Here is a 22,128-nt window from a genome sequence, read left to right as displayed (position 1 = left end):
TTATGTGATTAGTACCTCAGACGATTTCACTACTAATCACAGGCCCTTCAGGAAAAGATGCTAATTTCTATTATTCCTTGTTATCTGGGGTTTTCTGGATTTGGTAGATAAGGTATATTGTGAAGGGGAAACTCTTAGATTTTTGCCCTTCACATTACCAAACCTTCCCAACTTTAGACTTTCCTCTCTTATTTGGGGGACAATTTGTGCACTTCTGTGCTTTGTTAGACCAATAGTTCACAATTTGTTCTATTATTCTTTATCTTTTGGGTGGTTAAGGCTATGTTTAGAAAACAAGGTGAAACAGTCTGACTTCAGACAGATTGTACTATATATTGATTGTTTAATTCTTACCTTGAACTGAAAGGCATCTTATCCTCTATTAGAATCTTTGGATTTTGGTAGTCTACAGGGGCTTCAGGACCTCTTTGGTCTCATTGAACTTATCCTTGACTTTTAAAGTTGCTTTTCGAGAAAGGAATGAATAAAAGTTATTTCAGTCATTCCTGTTTCTCAAGCAGTGAGATTGAAATGGAAGTTTTAAAGAAGTGATGCATAAAGGTTGTTTCTGGAAAATGGCCTTTGTTGTTGTTTGTTCTTCAGAATTTTTGTCTTCTAATAGTTTCTGACTTCCTTCTAACTTTTTAAAAATTAATAATTATACATTCTAGGGAGTAGGTTTATTTTAATAGCCTTCACTTTATTATCTGTATAATACCGCCAAAATTTGCTTTTGCTTTTTTTTGCRTGCAAGCTGTAACTGTGGTGGCTTTGGTGTTATGCTGCATATTATGATTGATGAGATAGGTGAACATTAATATCTTTGATTTTTATATGTCAGGAGAAAGCTTCGAATTTATTCATGATGTAACTGCTTCTTTGTAGTATGTAGATAGCATTATATCATGTTTTTACATCTTGTGTCTGACAAAATTTGTCACATTTGTCTTAACTATTCTGTACCAAATTCATGCAGGAGAGTAGCAGATGATATATTGTTTAACAGAGTATGTCTGAAACTTCTGAGCATAAACCAATACCCCTTAATTATGCCAAGTTGTTTGGTACTACGGATATCGTGGTAGTTTGGCATTTCAAATTCATTTTTCAGGAAAACAAAAACTGAAATCCACTATCTTATAAGTAATCTAAAATATAACCACAGTTCTATAATTGGCCATTTTTACAGGTCCTCCTCGTCAATTGAAAGTGAAGCCAGATTCTGAAATTCTAAAGATTGAAAATGGCACAGCTTTCCCCTTTCAGGTTGAAGTATTGGATGAATCAGGAAATATAACAGCACAGCCAAAGTTGATAGTTCACTGTAAGGTAAAATGCATTTTGTTATGTATTAGAGGGGTTTTGATATTTGCTTTTAAAAGAGCTAGGGAAAGAGACTATTCTGACAAATGTCAATTTGACAGAATTTATTGTCTTTATTAGGATRTTCAAGTTTCTGAGGTGTGACAGCTATAACTGTGACTCACTTGCCTCATCTACCATGATATTCAGTGTCAGAATTAGAAGAACCTAGCCTCAGAAATGGAAGAGAAAATGCAGCAAGGATATTAACCTACAATTTTAAGATATTTTAGGTTGTATTTTTTTATAAATATACTTTAAACTTACCTGAAGATGAAATGCAGGTTTAATACCTAAAAATTAGTAAAGACTATTGTAAATACTCCGCTAAGCTCAGAAAGGAATGTATACGTTACTGTGGCTTTTAGAAGCCAGTCTTTTGCCCTTTTGGACATGGTTTTACTTATACAAAGTGTATTTTCAATTATAGCAAAATCAGTCTTCCAGTGAGAACAGAAACACAAGCAGAAAAGGTTTTCCCATTGCAAAATGTATCTGCATTCCATTTACACGTTATCTATTTGAGTATGTTTTTTTTTTCCTGCAAGCTGTCTGCAGGCATGCTAGGACATGTTGAACTTGATATTTAATTTCTGTTTTAGTGTGTATATTTTAGAAAATTGAACCTCTCCCCCAAKAAAAGGATTTATTTTAACAGCTTGATTAAATTCATTGCCATAATGATTAGTGTGTATATATTGACATCTCTTATCACCTGAAAAAATGAAGTGTTGATGTTGCAGGCTTCTAGAAAACAGAATTCTTTCAAATTTATTTGTATAAGTCTTTGGAGTTGCACAAATAATTATTTCTGGAAAAAAACTTAGTGGTCTTAAAAAAATGAAATTTAATATTACATTTTAAATAGTTTTTAGGTGCTTCCAACCTTCCTCTGTATGCTGTGGACTGCAGTAATGCAGGAACAAACATTTTAACTGGTCCAGTTATACATGTACAGAATATAAAGAAAGACCAGATGCTCAAAGCAAGGATTGAAATACCTGTAAGTACTGATGGATGAAGGTTTGGATGAATGAAAAATTGGAAACATAGTTTAGTGTACTGTCTTGTTAGTAAACTAAATATGAATCAAGTTAATAAATCAATGTTTTAGGTATAATCAGCCTGAGAATCAGTTGGCTGCCCCATTCCTCTCTAGGAAACCATAAAAAGGCAAACTTTCCATACCTTTTTTTTTAACCTATCACCCTATATTTCTGAAATTCCTTAAGTGTTTCTGGGAATTTACATTCCTTCTTTCCTCCCTGGCTACTTCTGACCACTTGCTTCCTTACATAAACATATAGAGTCAGAATAGACATGGTAACGTTCTCCAGAAACTATAGCTAACTTAAAGTCCAGTGTCCCTTAAAAAATTACAAGCATTCCAGTTTATCCTTTGGATTTACTTTTGATAGGAAGACTCTGACTTCATACTTGGACACCTGATAATCCAGAATAATTGATCTATTGATCACAGTAAACTATTGGATGGAGGGATATAGTGTTCACCAGCTTGATATATGTGTGTGTATTTAATGTCTTAATTATGTCTTTTTGTTTCCCCATGCATAGAGTTGTAAAGATGTGCCACCTGTGGAAAAGATTATTAAACTTCTTCCTAGCAGTCATGTTGCAAGACTGCAGGTCTTAAGTATGGATGGACAAAAAGCTATTCAAATTAAACATCAGGATGAAATTAATTGGGTTGCTGGAGATGTCATGCACAACCTTATATTTCAGATGTATGATGAAGGAGAAAGGGAAATACATATAACTCCAGCTGTGGCAGAAAAAATTAAGGTTAGTATTTCTGAATAAATAATAGTATAATATTGGAGGTGGAGGGTACAATGTGTTCCTAGCAAAAGGTTGATTCTTTGAAATCTGTAGGCGTCAGACTACCATTCCAAGTGATGTTCTCCAAGACTGTACAAATAAACGTGTGAACGTTACCCTCTGCTTAAAGATTTTAAAAGATCAATTTATTAAAATTATGTGTCTAATGAGATAAGATCATTTAATAAAATGTTTAAAAATACCTTAGGATAATATTATGAAAAGCAGGTTTAGCAATTTCCAGCTCTTTTAAATACAGTAAGTAATTCCTCCTTAGCTAGCATTCTTCAGATGCGGAATTTTCCCAACATTTAGAAAGCTTGAACAGGCATGTTCCTTCATGAAGATTTCATTATCTGTCTTATCCCTCCATCTAAGTGCAGATGTGGAGCCTGATACCAAGGCAGAGCTCCACCAGTTGTGGTACATTTTTTCTTCTAACATTTTTCTCTGTCAGATCTTTGCTAGCGCATAAAGATGCATTGAAGGAAACATGGTGTGTGTTTTGGGTTTGTTTAAAATAAATTTCTGTACTTAGGCAATTAGTGTTGATTATTGTGGGAACTCAGAAAGCTCAGGCTTTCATTGAAAGCTTCGATTACTTGTATTCAGCTTCAGCATGCTTTGAATGACCATGGATGTGTTGTGTAGCTATTGATTAATAATTTAGCTTTGATTAATTTAAGAAATTTTTATTTCAGGTTAACTGGACACCCAAAATTAACAAAGACAGTTTGATTCAGGGTTTATTACCTGATGTGAAAGTACCAATGTCAGTAAAAGATGTACGTTACTGTCTTATTACTTATCTTGATGATCACGTGTCTTTGGAGAGTGCATTTACAGTCAGGTTTGTCCATTTGAAACACACTTTATGAAAGGTATTGTTGGCCAAGAACTGTAGAATTGTGCTTTGGGGGAAAAAAATCTTTCTACGAAAACTGAAATGATGAAGTCAGTTGGCAAAGGAGCAAATTAACTTGGAAGGTCATTCTCCCATGACTGTTAGAGTTACCAACATAATTCTTAACCCTAAACACAGTAAAGGAGTCAAAAACGTTGTGCCAGATAATTCTTAGATCTCAAGTAACTCTTTGATCTTCAGGAGCCAGGATATAGAGGATGTTAAATTTCATCAAGTAAAGAGAAGAAAAAGCCGAGATGGTTTAAAAGCACCCTGAAAATATTTTGGAGAGACTAGTGCTAGGGTTAACTTAGGCTGATCACTTCCCCTTTATTGCAGCAAAAGGGAAAATGGAAATTTGATATTTTTCCTGTTTCCTTTCCTTTCCTGTTTCCTTTCCTTTCCTGTTTCCTTTCCTTTCCTGTTTCCTTTCCTTTCCTGTTTCCTATTTCTATAATGCTCTGGTTTTGTTTTTTGGGGAGGACACTAAGTTTTTAATCTATTTTTGCTATAATTAGATTCTTAATACTTCGGCAAATGTTTTCCTTAACAAGTAAGACTGTGATAGTTCTGTACATATGTATCAGGATTAATGTTGTTATAATCATTTTTATATTAAAATATATATTTAATATGTAGACAGTTGTATGTTACCTTGGCTTAAAGGTGTTGGAGATGTTTTTTCAAGATTTAAAATAGTCTGGACTTGAATTCTGTTCTGTTATCTGGCTATGACTCTGATCTGTGTTAAATATTGGTAGACAAGTTACTAGAGAAAAACTGATAAAGTCGTATAACACTACTATGTTTCATTATGCAAGCAGTCTCTGATAAGCTCCACCTGCTAAGACTGAGAGGAAGGCTACTATGTAACATGTATGCATGTGAGACTTGATTCTCTAAATATATGCAAGGATAAAATTACTAAAAATCCCAGTTGCAAATGAATGATAACTACTTTATGCTTTTTATAACTGCTGATGTGTTTTAAGTGATTAGCTTCATGAAAATGATTATAAATCAATTTTCATTTGTTAACTTAGACCACTTCCTGATGAACCCAAACACATTAAATGTAAATTAAAAGGACCAAACACATTGCAGATGGGTGAAGAACTACAAGGTGAAGTTGGTGAGTGTTTACATATCCTTCGCTTTGTTGCAAGATATGTTTCTGTTTCTCTGCACTTTGTTATGTATACTAATGGCATCAAGAGTGAATTATCTTCTGCTTTTATAAAATAAAAGAAATTCACATTCTCGCTCAGGGAATGATCATCAGACTTCTGTAATCATCATTTTATGTTTATTTAGTTAACTCTCTGGTATGATTCACCTCTAAATTTGTATACTGGGACAGTCCTCCCTCTGGAGTTCAAATTGGTAATGAGATTTTGTTAAGATTGTGCATTCTGAAACCTTGAAAGTCAGAAGAGCATTCGGATCATCTCAAGAACTTGGTTTTCCAAGTGAAATATTTTTAAGTTAAGGCTTCAGCCTAAGAAGTCATGGTAGAGATCAGTCTTCTCATCCTCCCTCAGTTTCTGTATACGGTTACTGTTTGGATATGAGGTCGGACATTGACTGAGAGATTTTTCTACACACTGTGAAAATAAAAATGTTTCAGTATTGGCACTTTTTTGTTTTGGTATTTATGCCTGTTGATGAAAAATTACATATTTCTTCTTCTTTGGGTAGTATGCAATATTTTTGCTTCTCTGAATGTGTCAATTACTTCTAATAAGCTGTATTTAGGTAAATTCTAGAAATTAGAACTACTTATGATATTTTGGGGCATAAAAATCTTTTGTGTGAGTGAAGAAAGGCACATAGGACAGACTGTATCTAAGAGGTTATAAAACAGCCTCTTTGTAGAAAGAAAGCTTTTTTTTTTTTTTTTTTTACAAAGAAAGAGGAAAGCACAAAGTTTTGTGTGATATGACTATATTCATGTACTTTTTATGATTTGCTACTTATGTAGATTTTCTCCATATCGTGTTTGTGTTGTGTACATTTATATTCCATATCTTGTGTAATTTTTCATTAAAGCAGCTAATGGGATATTCCTCTTACTAATTGTTTTAATAATCAACTTCTTTTTAAATAGATGTCATGATTACAGATCAGTATGGAAACCAGGTTCAGACAGTGACATCCTCTTGTGTAAATTCTCTGGGAGTTTCTGGGCCTGGACTTGATAAATCAAATTTGAAAATAACTTGGCAGGTATTTCATAATTATTTCTAAGATGTGATATAGTTTCTTTCTTTATGACCTATCTGTGCTATATATCTTAATTTTCATGCAGAATTGAACCAAAACTGTTGAAAGATAGTCTAATTAAACACCAGTTGATAAGCTATGAGAAACTGAGTTTTAAAGCATTAAAATTCTGTGRTCCTGTTCTAAGGTATAGAATAGCATCTGTTAAAAACCTTATCATCACTGCARCTATACAATGTGGGAGTGGACTCGTTTTATACGTCACACTTTAGCCAAGTTTGCTTTGTTTTTTTCCTCCGTTTTTCTCTCTGTTTTCTTCTACCTGCTTTTTAAATGTTCTGTTCTGATTTATGGTGATATAGTTGATTTTATGCTTTGAAGCAGCATGGGGAGTTATGGATGCTGTTGTCTGCATTAGCTTAATTTAAATTAAAATGTGGTCTATACCTTTTAAAATATGATACTGTATATAACTAAGTAAAATTTCCTATACAGTGAAAAATAGATTTCTGAGAAATGTATAACTTTGAAATTGATCACTTCTTGCACAAGAAATCCTTTCAAATTTAGGAAAAAGATTTAATTGTGGTTTATTTTTTAATTCAATTTCTCAYAGTAAAAATTGCAAATAGATTCCAGTATGCATAAATAATAAAAATATTGTATTGAAAAAATGAACAAGTTAACTTCGCTTTTTTGTTCTTGATAGAATCCTATTTTTATTTCTCAATAGGAAAGTACACTAACAATGAGAGTCAAAGGTATTCGGTTTAAACCGAGTTTACCTGGAAGCAAAGAATTGTGCTTTGCTTGGCGTGAATTTTCCGATTTTCTCAGAGTGAATTTAATTGCAGGATCCCCTGCTAAATTTCAACTTGTGGATTGGCCAGAGTTAGAAAAGGTAAGTCCAAAAGTTATTGTGTGGAAAAAACAAAGGGTTAGCTAATCAGCAGGTCTTCTATTTCCAGAGATTTTTGGAGTATTAGATGAAAAAAAGAAAACACTGGTTTCTTAATATAGTGCTCCTGAAAATTGCCAGAATATGGAGACACTTTTATTTTATTTTAATTTTATTTTATTTTATACAGGACAACATAGCATAAGCAAGATTAAATATTTTGCAACCAGCGTGATCATGTAGGCATATTTATTTGGGACTGTATATGTGAAGCCTTTTTCGTACAGTAGATGACTAACTACAATGGCCTTTAAAAGTAAATTTGTGTTAGGGTAATCTATCTTTTACGTGTCTGTTTACAGCACTTTATAATACTTAAGTATATAATATAATAATATCTAATACTTAAATTTTTGTGCAATTGATTCTGCCCCAGTCCTCTTTCTACAATATGCTGCCTTTTTATTTTCCTTTATGGAGCAACGTTACTGTGGACAGAATCCCAACATCTACCTTCCACTGCTGTTTGCCAAATACTGTCTTTAACGGTAGAAATAGTTGTCAGTTCACCTCTCTCTCATTCTGGGTTTTATTTTTGAAGCTAACAATGTGGAAAGACAACTCCAACCTTACTTAGAATTGAAAACAAGGTTACAATCAGAAAGTGAAGGGGTACACCAGTTATGTCAAACAAAAAGGATGGAGGTTTTTGGTATCCTCTAGCCATTTGCAGTGTTTTTATTTTTCAATGTTTACATTGGTTGTTCAAGTGATCACACAGAAGTCACAATAGAAAGTAAAACAGGAGAGTAGAGGCAGGTAAAACACAGGTTTGGTTCTCTGAGTAGAAAACAAGAATAAAGGTGGGAGTATTGGAAGATGGAGAAGGAAGCTCTTAAAGGAAAAGTGAAACAAAGTTCAGGGAGTGTCATAAATATTTTCAATCTCTATAAAACTGTCTAGGTATATCAGAAGACTAAATCTTAAAACATTTTGCTCCTTTCTATAACAAGCAAGCTGTCTTTGATAAGCTCCTTGAGAAGCATGTCCTTACATTTAGTCACATCAGCATGAGTAAGGCATACAATTCAAATGAAGCAGTGCATTTTATAATGTTAAGAGAATGGCAGAACTATGGAAATAACTTCCTGGAGTTTTGCAACTCTGTCATTGCCTACTTATTTTGGAAAGCAAATGGTAGGGAAAAAGTAGATTCTATCACTTTGGGGATTCCTGACCAGCTACTGTGAATGTCTGATACACCTAAAATAAAATGAAATGGTGCATTTTTATCTCTTCCAGCCTGTTGCAGTGATTAATGGTAAAGAATTGCAGAAGCCCCTTGTAGTTCAACTGTGTGATCAGTGGGGAAATCCATCTCCTGAACCAAATGTCAAAATCAGTCTTATAAAGGCTGGCAACTTAAAGGTAAGCATACGTCTTATTATGTGAACCTCCGTTTATCAAAGCACATAAATTTGTGTTGTCATGTCTACATTCTCTTTCTTCTTGAGACATTTTTGGAAAAACGAATAAAGTATCGTAAGGATACAACAGAATAATTAATCTCTTACTACAGTAATTTTGATGACATTATACCATGTTCCCATGACAGATTCCTCAGCTCTATATTATTATCACTATCAAAAATATGAAGTTCTGATAGTACAATATCCAAGTGTAATTTGTGTACATGTTAGATTTTCTGAAACTTCTTTGTAATCCCTTCCCCCTGCCATTTACCTGTATTAATTTGCTGAATAACAGTAAAGATATGCTTTGAAGCAGCAACTGTGTCATTTATCATTTTATCCAGTGGTTCTTTGATTGTGATTCCTGAATATACAGCATTTGTTCTGCATGTCAAACAATATAGTTTTGATTGGTACTTATTTATCTCTGTGAAGAACATTAGCAACATAATCTTCATTGTTTCAATTCATTTTATTTAACCTGGATTTAAGCACTTTCAATCCTTTCCATTAGTCTGAGTGCCACATGGTCTGCACACAAGTCTATACTAAGAAAGTAGTTTGACAGATTACTTCTGTTATTAAAATCTTCATTCTTGTTATTGGGGGGTTGAAAATGAAGATTCCTTAAGTATCTTTGCAGAGGCTGTTATATTGAATTGAACAGCGATTTGTTGCTATCTTCCAAATTTAGGGATATTAAGGAAGGATTATCCTTCTTGGAGAAGCAGGCATCTCGAGCAGAAACTTTCAGGCTGTGTCTTTCCCAAATCAGCCAAATGATCAGTATCACAACAATCTGTGAGAGTTTTTAGTTTTTGCCTACTAACCTACTTTTAATATTCATATCTTAGTTATGGCTCTCAGYTATGTCTCTGTTCGTTTGTGGTCATTATGCCTGTCTGATAGAGAGACACAAATCAGATATACCTTGGCAGCTATTGAAGTACATCACTTCCACCAGTGAGCACTTGCCTACATATGTATTATCAATACAGTGTATATTCATCCATCTCTGGACATGAGATCTTTAATGCTAGACTGGCCTTGGTCTGTCTTTATTTCTGCTTGCTGGGTATTTGCATACCTCAGTTGGTCTTAAAATATACAGCAGCCAAGAACTTTCTTTTGTTCGCAAGTCAAGAACTATGTCACTGTCCCAGGTTTTTCCCAATTTAACTCTACTGCTCCTATTACTTATTTATACTAGACTTTTTTAAAGGAAATTTCTTTACATCTTAATTTTTCCTCTGATGCTTCTGAAGCTCTTTCAACAGAAGCCTATCTCATAGTTTGGATTGCTTTTAATTAGCCCCTCTTACTCTGTTTATGGTGGCAAATGGGTCTCCTCTAGGCTTCTAGTTATATTGATCTTGAGAGGACTAAAAACTCGACAGCAATACTATATGGCTGTGCTGTCTGATCAAAGAGATGTTCTGGTGGCATGCTCTGTGTTTCAGATATTAAGCCTTCYTTCAGGGAGAAGGATGCTGCAGCATCTCTTAGAAAGTCTTCGCGCTCCTCATCCAAGCTGGATGTATCCAGCAGAGGGTATTCTTAAAGCCAAAGGGGATCATTGCTATAATGCATCTATTATAGTGCTCTTCTCCAGAGCTCAATTAAACCAGCATCATTTTGGAGAAATACTTCTTTCATATGCAGAGCAACCAACTGCATATTTGCTAAGCAAGGATCAGATCTTAATGAGTATCTTGGCGAATCTCTTCAGAGAATTGTCCAGAGCCTTTGCATTTCCAATAGATTGTATGGACAGTCTTCCAAAGAAAATGAGAAGTTTCTGGGAACAGGAATTCTCAGATAAGCTGTCTGTATTTCACATCTTGCCCTCGAAGTCTCCTATACTTGATATCCTGTGATTGCATTTCCAGTACTTCAGTTTCCTCCACAGGTCCAAAGCTAAATGAAYGTGTATGAACAAAAAGTCTCTGAATTCTTATGTGCATCCCAATAGTGGAAATGCACAAAGCAACAACACCTGTTCCTGTAAGGTTAAAACTTTCAATTCTGTGGTGTATTGTAGTTTAAAATACAGAAATCCTTTTCTGAGTTGGGTGCAGTCTTCAGGAGAGTTAGTGAAATGTCTGACAATTTTCTCATTATTGTAAAAACAAAATATTTTTACAATGCTACCTTCCATTTGAACCATTAAACATTTGTTTTTGCCATTGCCTTTCTGTGGTGACACTGTAGGATAAATTCATGCTTCCATAACCGATCCATTATGAACCAGCTTTCACAAATTTTTTTTTCTAAAGTAGCTTCATTCACTTAAGTTGCTGCCATGAGATTTGTGAAATATTTTCTTTGTGAAAGAAAATAATTCTGCAAGAAAGTTACCCACCTCAGATATTCTGAAAACATTACTTTTTGTGTAAGTGGACACTTGACACATTTTTTCTGAAATCTGTGCTGAAATAACACAGGGAAAGCAATTTAATGCCATTCTATTCATATAATGGCAAACATTTGCATTGTAATCTTGGTCGAAATCATTGTTGAAAAAGTTGTTTTTCCTCTTTAGAGGAAAGAACTAATTTCATAAGAATTCAGAAAGTATCCRTGGCTTCCTGTGCTGTCTTCTAGAGCTACTATCTGAGGTTGTTTTCATACATTTACAGTGCATTTCATAGATGAGACAAAGGTGGAGCGCTCATACCCACACATTTGTGGAAGGAATAGTTTTTACTTACTTTATGAGTGTATTAGTATTTTTTAAGATTCAGTGTGACCTGTCTCTGTAAGATGATAGGCATTCTCTTTCTGCTGCAGAGTCCATAGTTCTGAAAGATTGTGGTCAATGAAGAAAGTGAAATGATAAATTCTGTCCCATTTAATGTGTAAAGCAAAGGATGACTCTGATACTACTGATAAGTTTTCACTTTCAGTGCTGTGGGAGTAACTGCAGCAAAAACAGGATGCACATAGAAACCACAGTTTGAAGAACACCACTGAATGTTCTTTTCTAACAGTGAGGTTCAGCCAAAATTCCTTTAAGTCAATAGAATTTCCATTAACTTCAATGAACTTGGGATCTAGCCTAGTTAATGTGCTGGGAAAATAGAAGATCTGTAAGGCATTTGTGTTAGTATCCTAAGACAACACTGGCAGTTTCTCTCTCGTCGTTAAAATTTTGTTAAATGCCATTCTTTACATTGTAGAGCTTGATTCTTGGTTTGTCAATAAGTTTTGATTAATAAGGTACTATACTTCATCACTTGTCATTACACTTTTCTCTAGATTGTCTTGTAGTCTTACATTTTTGGCAATGAGAGTAGGATGGGGGAGGAGGAGATGTTTTAGTTGTCTTTATTCAAATAGTATCATTCTTTTAAGTTTTGCTACCCAGGAATCTCTAGGCAGTTTGAAAAAACACCGTGAAAGGAATAAGCAGTTCATAAAAGGTGTTAAAATCTAAAAACGTTTTTGGATTAACTTTTATTATGAACAAGATGATAGCATCAGTAACAATTAAATGAATAAACAGTTTACACATACTAATGAACAAAACTGTCCCAGTTCAGATAAAGTGATTTTCTTCAAAGACTGGCAGAGAAAATTCTGAAACCTAAGGTAATATTTATAACAGTGCATCTATTTAGAGTGCAAAGCCAAAAAAGAAGTTACTGCTCAAATGGGAATGCAGTATGCAGGCAAAGGAAGTATACATTTTATTCTAATCTAAGACATGTTACTACTACTGTTTCATTAAAAGAATAAAAAAAATTTTTTTTTGACAGATTGTTTCTTCAAGCCAGCAACATAAAACAGATGAAAATGGTAGGGCTAACCTGGGAGTTATTAGTATTCATGCACCTAGGTAAGTAGTGAAAACTGTATGAAAAAACAAATGAATTCTGAAATGTCGCTTGCTAGATGTATTTAAGCTGCGCATTTCATAAAGTACATACCAGGAATTCACCTAGAGCCAAGGTCACACATTGGTTATTTAGATGCTGGTGGAAGGCCAGATAGTGATCTTTAAGAAATTAAGTGTTAATTTGAATAAAATTTAATAGCTTCTTCCATTAGTCTTCCAAGAAGCTGCTGCTCTAATTTTCTGCATCTTGGGAATCTTTTTGGTCATGGTAAAACACAACTTTTACTTGCCAAGCTGTACCGAGTGAGTGTAGGTGGTGTTTTTAAGCCATTTAAAATGTATAGCCTTCGGAGAACCATAACCAGACACAGTGCTTTTAAGACAGGAACACCTTTTAGTGTTGAAATCCCACCTCCTCTAGGTGATAACTAGCTTTTTTAAAAGTTAGGTTAAATGTCCAATCTGATAAAAAGCAGAAACCAAAACCAAAAATACGTTCTTATTAGCAGTGTAACTAATAAAGCCTCATTTCCTGTAGATTTGTGTCCTGTGCCTCCTGCTTATTCATCTCAATCACCCTGGTTTCTCTTACACACATATTTACCATCTGAATGTTCCAATTCGTTATTTCTGTATCTTCCTCATGTCCACAGTTCTGCTACCCACTTCCTGCATCCCTGAGGCCTACCAGATAACATTTGATTTTTTTTTCCAGCATTTTCTACTTACTGGCTAGGCATGACAGGCTATGGCTATTTTGGGGTTGTATATGTGATGATTTTTTGGAGTAGATGGTGCACCTGTGCACTGAATAGAAAGGCTATCTTTCCCTCAGGGAAGAAAATAATTGTAAACTTTTTCTTTTGGCCACCTGCTAATTTTTAAAAAGTTTTAGGGATTTAATCTGTCTTCTGCATTTCCATTTCCTCAGCTGTATTAATCCAGCTTTTCACACATTCTTTCTGGCCTTTTCAGATTTCCATCCCTATGAATCAGCTGGCCAATTTCAACTGGAAATAGAATAACCGAAGTTGTATTTTCTTCAGAAAATAAGCTGAAAGCTACACTTCATTTCTTATTTTGTAGAACAGACTTAAGAGGGGGACTTTATCAACATGCTTTTATGAGTGATGAATCTAAATAGTTTGACATTATTATAGACATTTTTTTCTCCAGAAATCCAAAATATCACTGTTGCAAATTAGATTTAGTAGTGTCTTGTTGTGTTTGAGGATGCTACCATTCTTTGCTGGCAGACAGGGATCAAGAAGTAGAGGTTAACCTTCTGGCTGTAGAGCAGGTCTCATGGTCAAAAGGAATGTGTATTGAGTGTTTCGGTATAATTAGTTGTTTTCTAAACCAGCGWGTGCTCAGGAGAGAAATACTGGCAATAAATTAGTAAAAGTTAGCTTTCATAAGAGCTTTTCTTACAAGACAAGGTTGGCTTTATGCAGCTTAGAAGCTGCTACTATTACTTGTCCGTTCCTGTAACTTTTGAAGCATTTTATGACAGGTAATATTTTTGCATTCCTATCTGTAGAATTTGACCTAGAATATTAATCTGCATTTGTAAGAAAATTGATGGTGCTCAGTATGTGATAATGCCCACATCTTGGTAGAAGGCTGCTGAATATTAGCAAGCACTAAATTACTGGAGGTTACAGTTGTGCTCAGTGGTAACATCCTACTTTTTTATAGAATCAAAACTAGCTAGGGAATGCAGCCTCTTGTCAATTAATTTTGATATTCTCACTTTGTTTAAAAGCTTCTAGTTGTTAGTACTCTAAAAATGAGTTATTAGGTGGCAGTGAAGTCATTAAATACTTGTAGTGCACTTTGCTAGATGTTGGGTTGCGCTCAGATTCAGTCCTCAGAAACTGCCAAARCAGAATGCTCCTCAGATGGCATTTTATCTAGCTATGACTGCTTTCCATCTTACTATCTTTCGCGGTTTAAAGCTGCAGTTGCTAGTATTTTACAGATAGGCAATGAAACATGATCAAGCCAATAAAATGTTAAAGGAAAATTAAATTTAGTAAGCTATTGTCATAAGAATATCTTAAATGTTTAATTAAATTTAATTTTAATTTAATATCTTTAATTTTAAGATATTCTATTTAGAATATCTTAAAAGATTGATTTTTACTTCACTAAAAGTATGCTGTTTCTAACTTTGCACTAAAACTTCTATTTTTTCTGTCCTTTACTACTGATAACTGATTTAAAAATTTTTTTTTATTATGCTTTCATTTACAACAATTCAGATTGAGGTCTGCTGAAAACCATCTTTTTAGAAGGGGTAATTTATAACAAATTTTATGATTTCTGTTTATTTCAGGGGAGAGCACACCTTACAGCTTAAAGCCTCATACAATAAGAGTACATTAAATTGTCCTACAATCACATTAAATGTCCTGCCTGATCCTGAGAAACCTGTCCACTTGAATGTTAAATATGACAAAAATGCTTCTTTTCCAGCGGGAGGTACCTTCCCTGGTAAGTAAAGGGACTTTCTGGTAGAAGTCAGTCACTCAAAGACATTATAAACCAATGAAAAACTATTTTTATAATTCTCATAGCGTACTTCCTTCAGTTCTTTCTATCTCCTATTATACTGTATTTATGGAGCAACACAGCTAGTATTTTGGCTGCATCTTTAGAAAATCAGGAACTAAACATATAACTGGAGGTAATTGATTAAAATTTGTGTTACCCTTTGTCTTTGTCAAAATTTTTTCTTCTGTCTGCTGTAAGTGTGGAATACAGTTTAACAGGATATCAAGAATGTCTCATGCTTTTATTTTCTTTATTGAAAAAAATCACATTCAGGTAATGCTTTATCTCTGAATTACTGCAACAGATATAACAGTGATTCATGTTTTCGTTTTTAGTTACTCTGAAGTTTCTCTTCAGAATGATTTTTTTCCTCTTAATTAGTCTGTGCGTCTTACCCACAGATCAAAAATACCAACTCTGATTCTTAACCAAGTCACTGGAGGGACTCAAATTTATTCTGTGACAGTCATGCCAATAAAAGTGAAATGTTGAAAGGAATCACATTTAATGAATTAAATGTGGTCCGTCTTTAGAGCTACAACATTATCAGCATGCCAGGATTTCTCAGTGGCAGCTCTATCTTTCTTGCAAGTCTTTATTTAGCAACCAGAATGTGTATGAAGGACCTAGAGAAATCATTAATCAAAGAGTCTTTTGAAGAAAGACTCTTAATTTGCTATCAAGAAGCTAGTTATGTCTTAGATAAGCCCCTTTTCTGTCTGTTATTCCATCGTCTTCCTGCCACAAACGGAATGTTGTGCTGGATTGTCTGCTTGTGTAAAACAACAATTGTGCTTTTTTCTTCCCTTGCATGAGTCTGAAAACATCACCTATGTTGAGACACATTGTTGAATTTGAATATTGTCATGTATGCCTTTCAGAGATGGCGCTTACTATAGGCAGCATGAGCAGTTTCTGGAATCAACAGAATGCTAACATAGGGAGAAAAAGAAAGCCCTGTATTCACTGCATCTGGAGCTCTGGAAAGCATGGCTGACTCTTGCTGCTGAGGCTAAGAGATAAACTGGAGATTCTGTGGAATTGTAGCTAGCAAAGCATAAGTCTTCTGCTTACTGGTGCAAGTGCCCAAATTTCCATCGCTTTCCCTGCAATTTACTGTCCCTGCCTGTTTATCTCTATTTGTATTTTGGGGTGTCTTTCCCTTCTTTTTCACTCTGCAAAGAATACTCAGGCTAACTGTACTCTTTTTTTTCTAATCTCAACATTTTAGACTTCTGTGTTGCATATACTAATGGTCATGTGCCAAGTATTTTGTACTCAGTTCTTCATAACAACCATACCTGTATTACACTTGGAAAGCAAAGTCATGTACATCATCTTTGGAAAGCATCATAATAAAGCTCTTAATTATTTGTTCCAAATTACTGATTATGTCAGTCTATAGGTGGAAAAACTACTGAATTTCTTCTCTGTCCTTAATAAAATACCATGTTTCAACTTTCAATCTTCCCAAAAGATGATCTGAGATAGTTCGTGCATGTTTTTCCTTGTGATCTTCAATGTAACAGTAACAAAGGACTTCTCTTTGACATGAGCCAAGCGGAATTAGGAGAATTGACTCTTCCTTTCAAGAAGATAAGAATCCTTTGAAAGTCAAAATAAAAATCTGAACTGATAGAAAGGAAGCCAAAGATGGTCCAAAATTTTGCCCTCATGAGAGGTTTATCTTTGTTGTTGAACCAAGGTTGCTGAATCATGAAGCAAACAAAACATTTCTCATGTTTTATATCCCRTTGAGGAAAGTAATGGTCAAACAGTAACAGTAGTAAAACAGATGAAGAAGAGCAAGTTTTGTCTATGAGAAAGCATCTTTTCCTAAAATTGAAACTGAATCTGAAATCTCTACTTTCTCCTATAAGAAAACTTAGACATGAATAAGTGAATCTAATTAAAAAGAGCACTGTAATATGACATAGGCTTTATAAATCAAGCATGCTAAAATTAATGTGAACAGAAAGGTGTTCTGGCTTGTGGAGGAGGTGGCTCTTGGGACAAGAGAAGAGACAGAAGTTTGAAATATGAGAGTCCACCAAAAACTTTAAAAGAATGTAAAAATTCTAAACATCTAAACATTCTAATAAAGCATGGAGAAGCATTAATTTTCTTCCTCCCTCTCCTTCAAGGTAAACAATGTCATTTTTGGCATTCTAGGACAGGCATCATCTAGGTATCATCTATGTCAGGATGAACGATGTGAAAGGGAACTGGTCTAATGCTTCCTTCAGTTTTTCCTTTAACTTCATTTGTTTGTTCTAAGGGTTAAAGCAGCAAAATATCTTTTGTTTTCTTCCAGCATAAGGCAAATGATCTAGAGATCACTGTTGTGGATCATGCAGCAAGGATAAGCTGTAGTGCTGACCTTATTTTTTTTCTTAATCTATTCTTTTCCATAATTTCAAGAGATTAGAAATTATCAAGGCATCCATAAAAGCAACTGATCATCTTCTAGAATCAGGAGAAATATTCTGTCCTGCTTAGCTAGTGGCTCAATATTTTATCTTAGAAAACAAAAGCTTAGGAGGAACTAATAAGGCTAGATGTTTAAAAAAAAAAAATGAGGTATTATTTAGACCTATGTTAACTAATCTTGTTGATACAACAGAGAACAGTCTTCTCTAGGATAATTTTAGGAGATCTGGTTCTTCAGTTTGCCAATGAAGCATGTGAGTTTAATAGGCCTTCTTCCAAACTTTCTCTTGTTTAATTTGCAGTAACACAATTTGCCTTATGAAATTGTTATATGAAAATCCTCCCCAGAAAGCTGGAGTCCTGTCTAAATGACATAGATTTTGTCATTTTAAACCTACTATCATGTTAAGGAAGGCAAAAAAGACTTCAGTAACAAAAACAAAAAATATGTGAGTCGTGGAAAACCTGCAGTAGCTTTTAGAGCCAAGAGATGATCAAGGTTATAAAAGGAGCTTCAAAGTTTGCAGTGGGAAGCCAGACAAAATGTTTTATCAGTGCTCCCTGCCAAGGAGGGCAAAGTAGTTCCCAAACTGGTACTTTCCCCCACCCTGTCATTGGTAAAAGTCTTACATTTGAATCTTCAGTAGAGGGCTTCTAGAAGTATTTGATGATATATATATATATATACATTTCCTATATCTAATGGTATTCACCATAAATTAATGTAAGTATTAAATTGCTGAGCTATTAACTCTGATATACTAATATGCTAATATATACTAATCCCATTTAATTTGGCCTTTATCTGATAGGAGTAAATTCAGGTGGCAAATCTGATGCTGTTTTTAATAAGAATCTTAGGAAAAGATCTGAGAAACTTTAAATCGTTAGGTATGTTTTCAGTCTTGGGCAGTTGTTGTAAAATATAAAGAATATAATTAAGCAGATACAGGTATAAATATAAAAATGGGAACAGGGTAGAAACTTCACATATTTTTGCAGGAAAGTGCAAATCTGTTTGAAGGAGTTGACAGCTATGTGATGTGAGAGATCCTGCTGATATTGCGCCTGATTTCTTAGAGACTTTTTGACAAGGTTCTTTACCAAAGGCTCTTAAAATAAGCTGTTCTGAATTACTACCCTTTTGTGAACCGCTGTCAGCATCTTAGGCAGAAAACGGAGTTGTAAGAAGTCAAAGGGTGTCAGAATGGAGAAAGTGCTAACTGATAAAATTTAAAAGTATCTGTGGCAGCTAAGATGGAAAGAATATTGAATGTTTAAGAATCTAGATAGATTCAATCAATATTGGTGAAAACAAAATAAATCAAATGTCTTCAAAAAGGAAATATTAGACTTAGTTAACTTACGGAAAGTGGTGGCAAAGATGAGCATATACAGAACAACTTTTGTTTCTAGGGAAACTAGACAGTGAAGGATTTTTCAGATTGGAAGAGAGTGAAGAATATGAAAGAAGTATGAATATAAATTTGAGAGAGGCATCGAAAAAGGGAAAAATATTTATTTATTGTCTGTAAGTACAGAGTAAAGAAAAACACATTTCAACATTTTTCACTTTTTATATTTCACCTTTTAATATTGCAATTTTAGCTCCAGATATAAATAAAATTAAAATTTGTTTGGAGGTTCTGTTTCTGACCCCAAAATGAAGGGTGTATATTTTTATAGCAGGATATCAGATGTCATTTATAATCTTTGCAGTCAATATTTTTTTGCTAATTGTGTATACTGGAACAGCAAAAATTGCTTGTGAAAAAAATTTTAAATGCTATGCAAACATCAAATTGGCCTCAACAGTCCTATATTATGTAATGGAATATTTTTCTCCTCTTAAAAATGGAGGCACCAAATAGGAATTCAGCAAAGCACAGGCTGCTTGGAATGAATTCTCTGGCAATAATAAAAATAAACTTCAGATTTCCAGTGCTTTAGGCTTAAGCCTTGAACTCTTTCATTTCTGGAATTCAGAAATCAAAGCAAATGCTTTGTGTATTGCCAAAACCCACTAATGTGTTCTTATCCTTCTTAATATTTTAACCTTAATCTTGATGCTGTAATTTCCTTTTTATAGACAACATTACTGTATTTCTATTGATTCAAATATAAGAAAAGTCAGCTTTTGTTTGTGTATGCTTTGGGGGGATTTTTGTTTGTTTTTACTTTTCACCATAGAGATTTCCTTGCTTTGAAGTGTTATATGACCAACCACATTGAGTTTCAAGCTTCATTTTGCAGTACAGAGTAAGATAGCTAGAGAATATATTTTAACTATATCTTACCTGCTTCTTCTCTAAATTCCCCTAATTTCCTCTACTTGTGCTCACAACGTTTCCTTGCTTCTTTCATCTTTTATTTATTTGCCTGTATTTGTGCRTTGTATATGTGTGTGTGTGTGTGTATGTGTATATATATGTGTGTACATATGTGGGTGGGTGTATATACATATACATATTTGTAAAAGGTTGCACAACTATCACATATACGAATACAGATTTGTAAGCTGTRTTTTAAGCTCTTTTCTGCTTTGTGAGGAGATCTGATCTGTTGAAAAGAAATATGTAAAGTGCTGTGGTCTCTTGTTACCATTATTTTTCTGTGTCTAAAACTTTAACTGTATGAAGAGGTTGGTGTACTAATTCTGCTCTTTTAGAAAATACTTCACTGAGTAGAAACTTTTACTTAAAGATAATATAAATCAACAAGGTTTTGAGGGAGGAAGAAAATTAGCTTCTTCAGGAGCTAAGATAATGGATTTGATACTACATTTTACTAAATTTGATATTAAAACTCTTAACAGCCTCATATTTAATTAACATCCTAATTATTGGATTTACTGATAAACTCAAAATAGAATGCACTAAAAGTAGGCACTGTAATCTTGGAAGTCATACTGAATTTCTTCATACACATTAAAGCACAATCCTTGCATGTGTAAAGTGTAAAACTCAGTTTTAATTTAACAATGCAGCTTCCACTACATGCTTGAAATCTACATTAACATAGTATCAAAGTACTTCATGCACAGTTTTCGGGTAGCTTTTTCCTAATTTGGATTCCATTTTCTTTAGGCCGCTAAGCTTTCTGTAGGGTGGCTGGGAAAAACTAGTTGTTTCTGATTGGGATTTTAAACATCCAGTATTTTGACTGCAGAGTCGGGCAATAGCAACTGAAGGAGTGAAATGTGTCCCAATATCCAGCTTCTAAAGGATTTAAGTATGTGATGCTAATCTATTAGAAGTAGCCCATGTCAGAGCCATAGCTTGTGTCTCTGCTACGATGTGGCCAAYAGAAGAGGAGAATGGTAGTGATGTTGGTACTGTCTCTTTCTAACTACTGTGCCTCTTTGTCCAGTAGTCCAGTGACTAAAGCACTTGTATAGGAAGGAAGAGAGAGATTTGGATTTCCTGTCCTTGGAGCAAGGAAGCAACTACCTAACTGGCTAATGATTGTTCTTTCCTGAGAGTAAGAAGCAGCCTGGCTTGGTATTGATAAGGATGCTAACCGGGGAAAGGGAGACTTGAATTTTGAGATTTTTTTTTTTTTAAGTTGTCATTGGATAAAGCAATGTTTGTTTTGTTTTAAGTGAGAATTGTTTCCTGGTCTAGCCACAGGACTGGGCAGAGAACGCTTTCCATGTCTGGTTTTGAATTATTTATTTGGATTTGTTTATCTGGATTTTGTTTAAAATGTGGACGTTTTCCCTCCAGAACAGGAGGTTGAGACACACATTCTTGAAATCTTCCCAARATCTTTTCTTTTATTCTGCAGATTTCATGGTTAGTGTTCTTTCTGAAGACAACAACATTATTAAAAATATTAATCCAGCACGAATTTCTATGAAAATGTGGGAAGGACAGAGCAGCGGAACTAGAATGCCAATTGATGTAAGTCATCAAAATGTGTTTTCAAAATGTGTATCAAAATGTAAGTTTAGGACAAATACTTTCACAGTAGAAATTTCCTTTCATTTGACTTGGATCAGTACTCTAGACTGCAGATACCAAGTATTACATACCAATTATATTTGTTTAAAAAAAATCTTCCCTGCTACTTTTAAGAGTAAGTAGTACTGGTATTTGAATAGTCTTGACTACAGTAATGACAACAGTGTTACTACTCTGCAGAAGCTAATTAATAGTAGGGAGACCATTAAAGTTTGCCACCTTGAATTTTGCAAAGAAAACAGTCCAAGGATTAAGAATAAAACTAGCATCTAAATTATAGGTGATTTCATTGGATTCCTTTATGCTATCACTACTGCAAATCAGTAAGACTTTATAGCATATTACAAATAAGGTACTTTAACTTTCTAGTATGTTTCAGTAACTTTTTTGCATCATTCTTCTCAGGTTACAACATTTAGCTGTAGTAAAGTGAAGGATGACAAGGAAGATGGCTTCTTTTACTTCAGGTACAGAGGCATATATTTTTATAATTACTGATTCTACTTACTATAAAAAGTAGTCTGAATTAGGGACAAAATTTGTAATATTTGATAATGACAATCTGTTCAAGATTTAGCAATATAGTGCTATGAAATGTTCAGGAATTAGCATAATACAATATGAGGACTATATCCTTCCAAGAT

At 34.2% G+C, this 22,128-nt stretch overlaps 1 protein-coding gene and 1 pseudogene across 2 annotated transcripts in view; one reads left to right on the top strand and one right to left on the bottom strand.

The window, feature by feature from the left end:
- LOC146587603 (small ribosomal subunit protein RACK1 pseudogene) overlaps positions 1–22,128 on the bottom strand; it is an 88,087-nt pseudogene that overhangs the window by 37,647 nt on the left and 28,312 nt on the right. The gene's annotated exons all lie outside the window — the stretch shown is intronic.
- The window catches only part of SMCHD1 (structural maintenance of chromosomes flexible hinge domain containing 1), a 71,123-nt gene that overhangs the window by 29,764 nt on the left and 19,231 nt on the right, over positions 1–22,128 (top strand). The window contains exons 23-34 of the mRNA XM_085319278.1: positions 1,190–1,329; positions 2,231–2,365; positions 2,938–3,165; positions 3,903–4,051; positions 5,149–5,237; positions 6,213–6,331; positions 7,062–7,229; positions 8,529–8,654; positions 12,457–12,536; positions 14,875–15,032; positions 21,309–21,424; positions 21,890–21,951. Coding sequence (XP_085175404.1) covers positions 1,190–1,329; positions 2,231–2,365; positions 2,938–3,165; positions 3,903–4,051; positions 5,149–5,237; positions 6,213–6,331; positions 7,062–7,229; positions 8,529–8,654; positions 12,457–12,536; positions 14,875–15,032; positions 21,309–21,424; positions 21,890–21,951 — 1,570 coding nt within the window. The remainder of the gene's footprint in view (positions 1–1,189; positions 1,330–2,230; positions 2,366–2,937; positions 3,166–3,902; positions 4,052–5,148; positions 5,238–6,212; positions 6,332–7,061; positions 7,230–8,528; positions 8,655–12,456; positions 12,537–14,874; positions 15,033–21,308; positions 21,425–21,889; positions 21,952–22,128) is intronic.

The sequence above is a fragment of the Rhea americana genome, unplaced genomic scaffold (genome assembly GCF_003343005.1).
Source record: "Rhea americana isolate MKP2758 unplaced genomic scaffold, rheAme1 scaffold_58, whole genome shotgun sequence".
In the NCBI taxonomy this organism is placed as follows: Eukaryota; Metazoa; Chordata; class Aves; order Rheiformes; family Rheidae; genus Rhea; species Rhea americana.
This window is presented reverse-complemented; position numbering and strand designations above follow the sequence as displayed.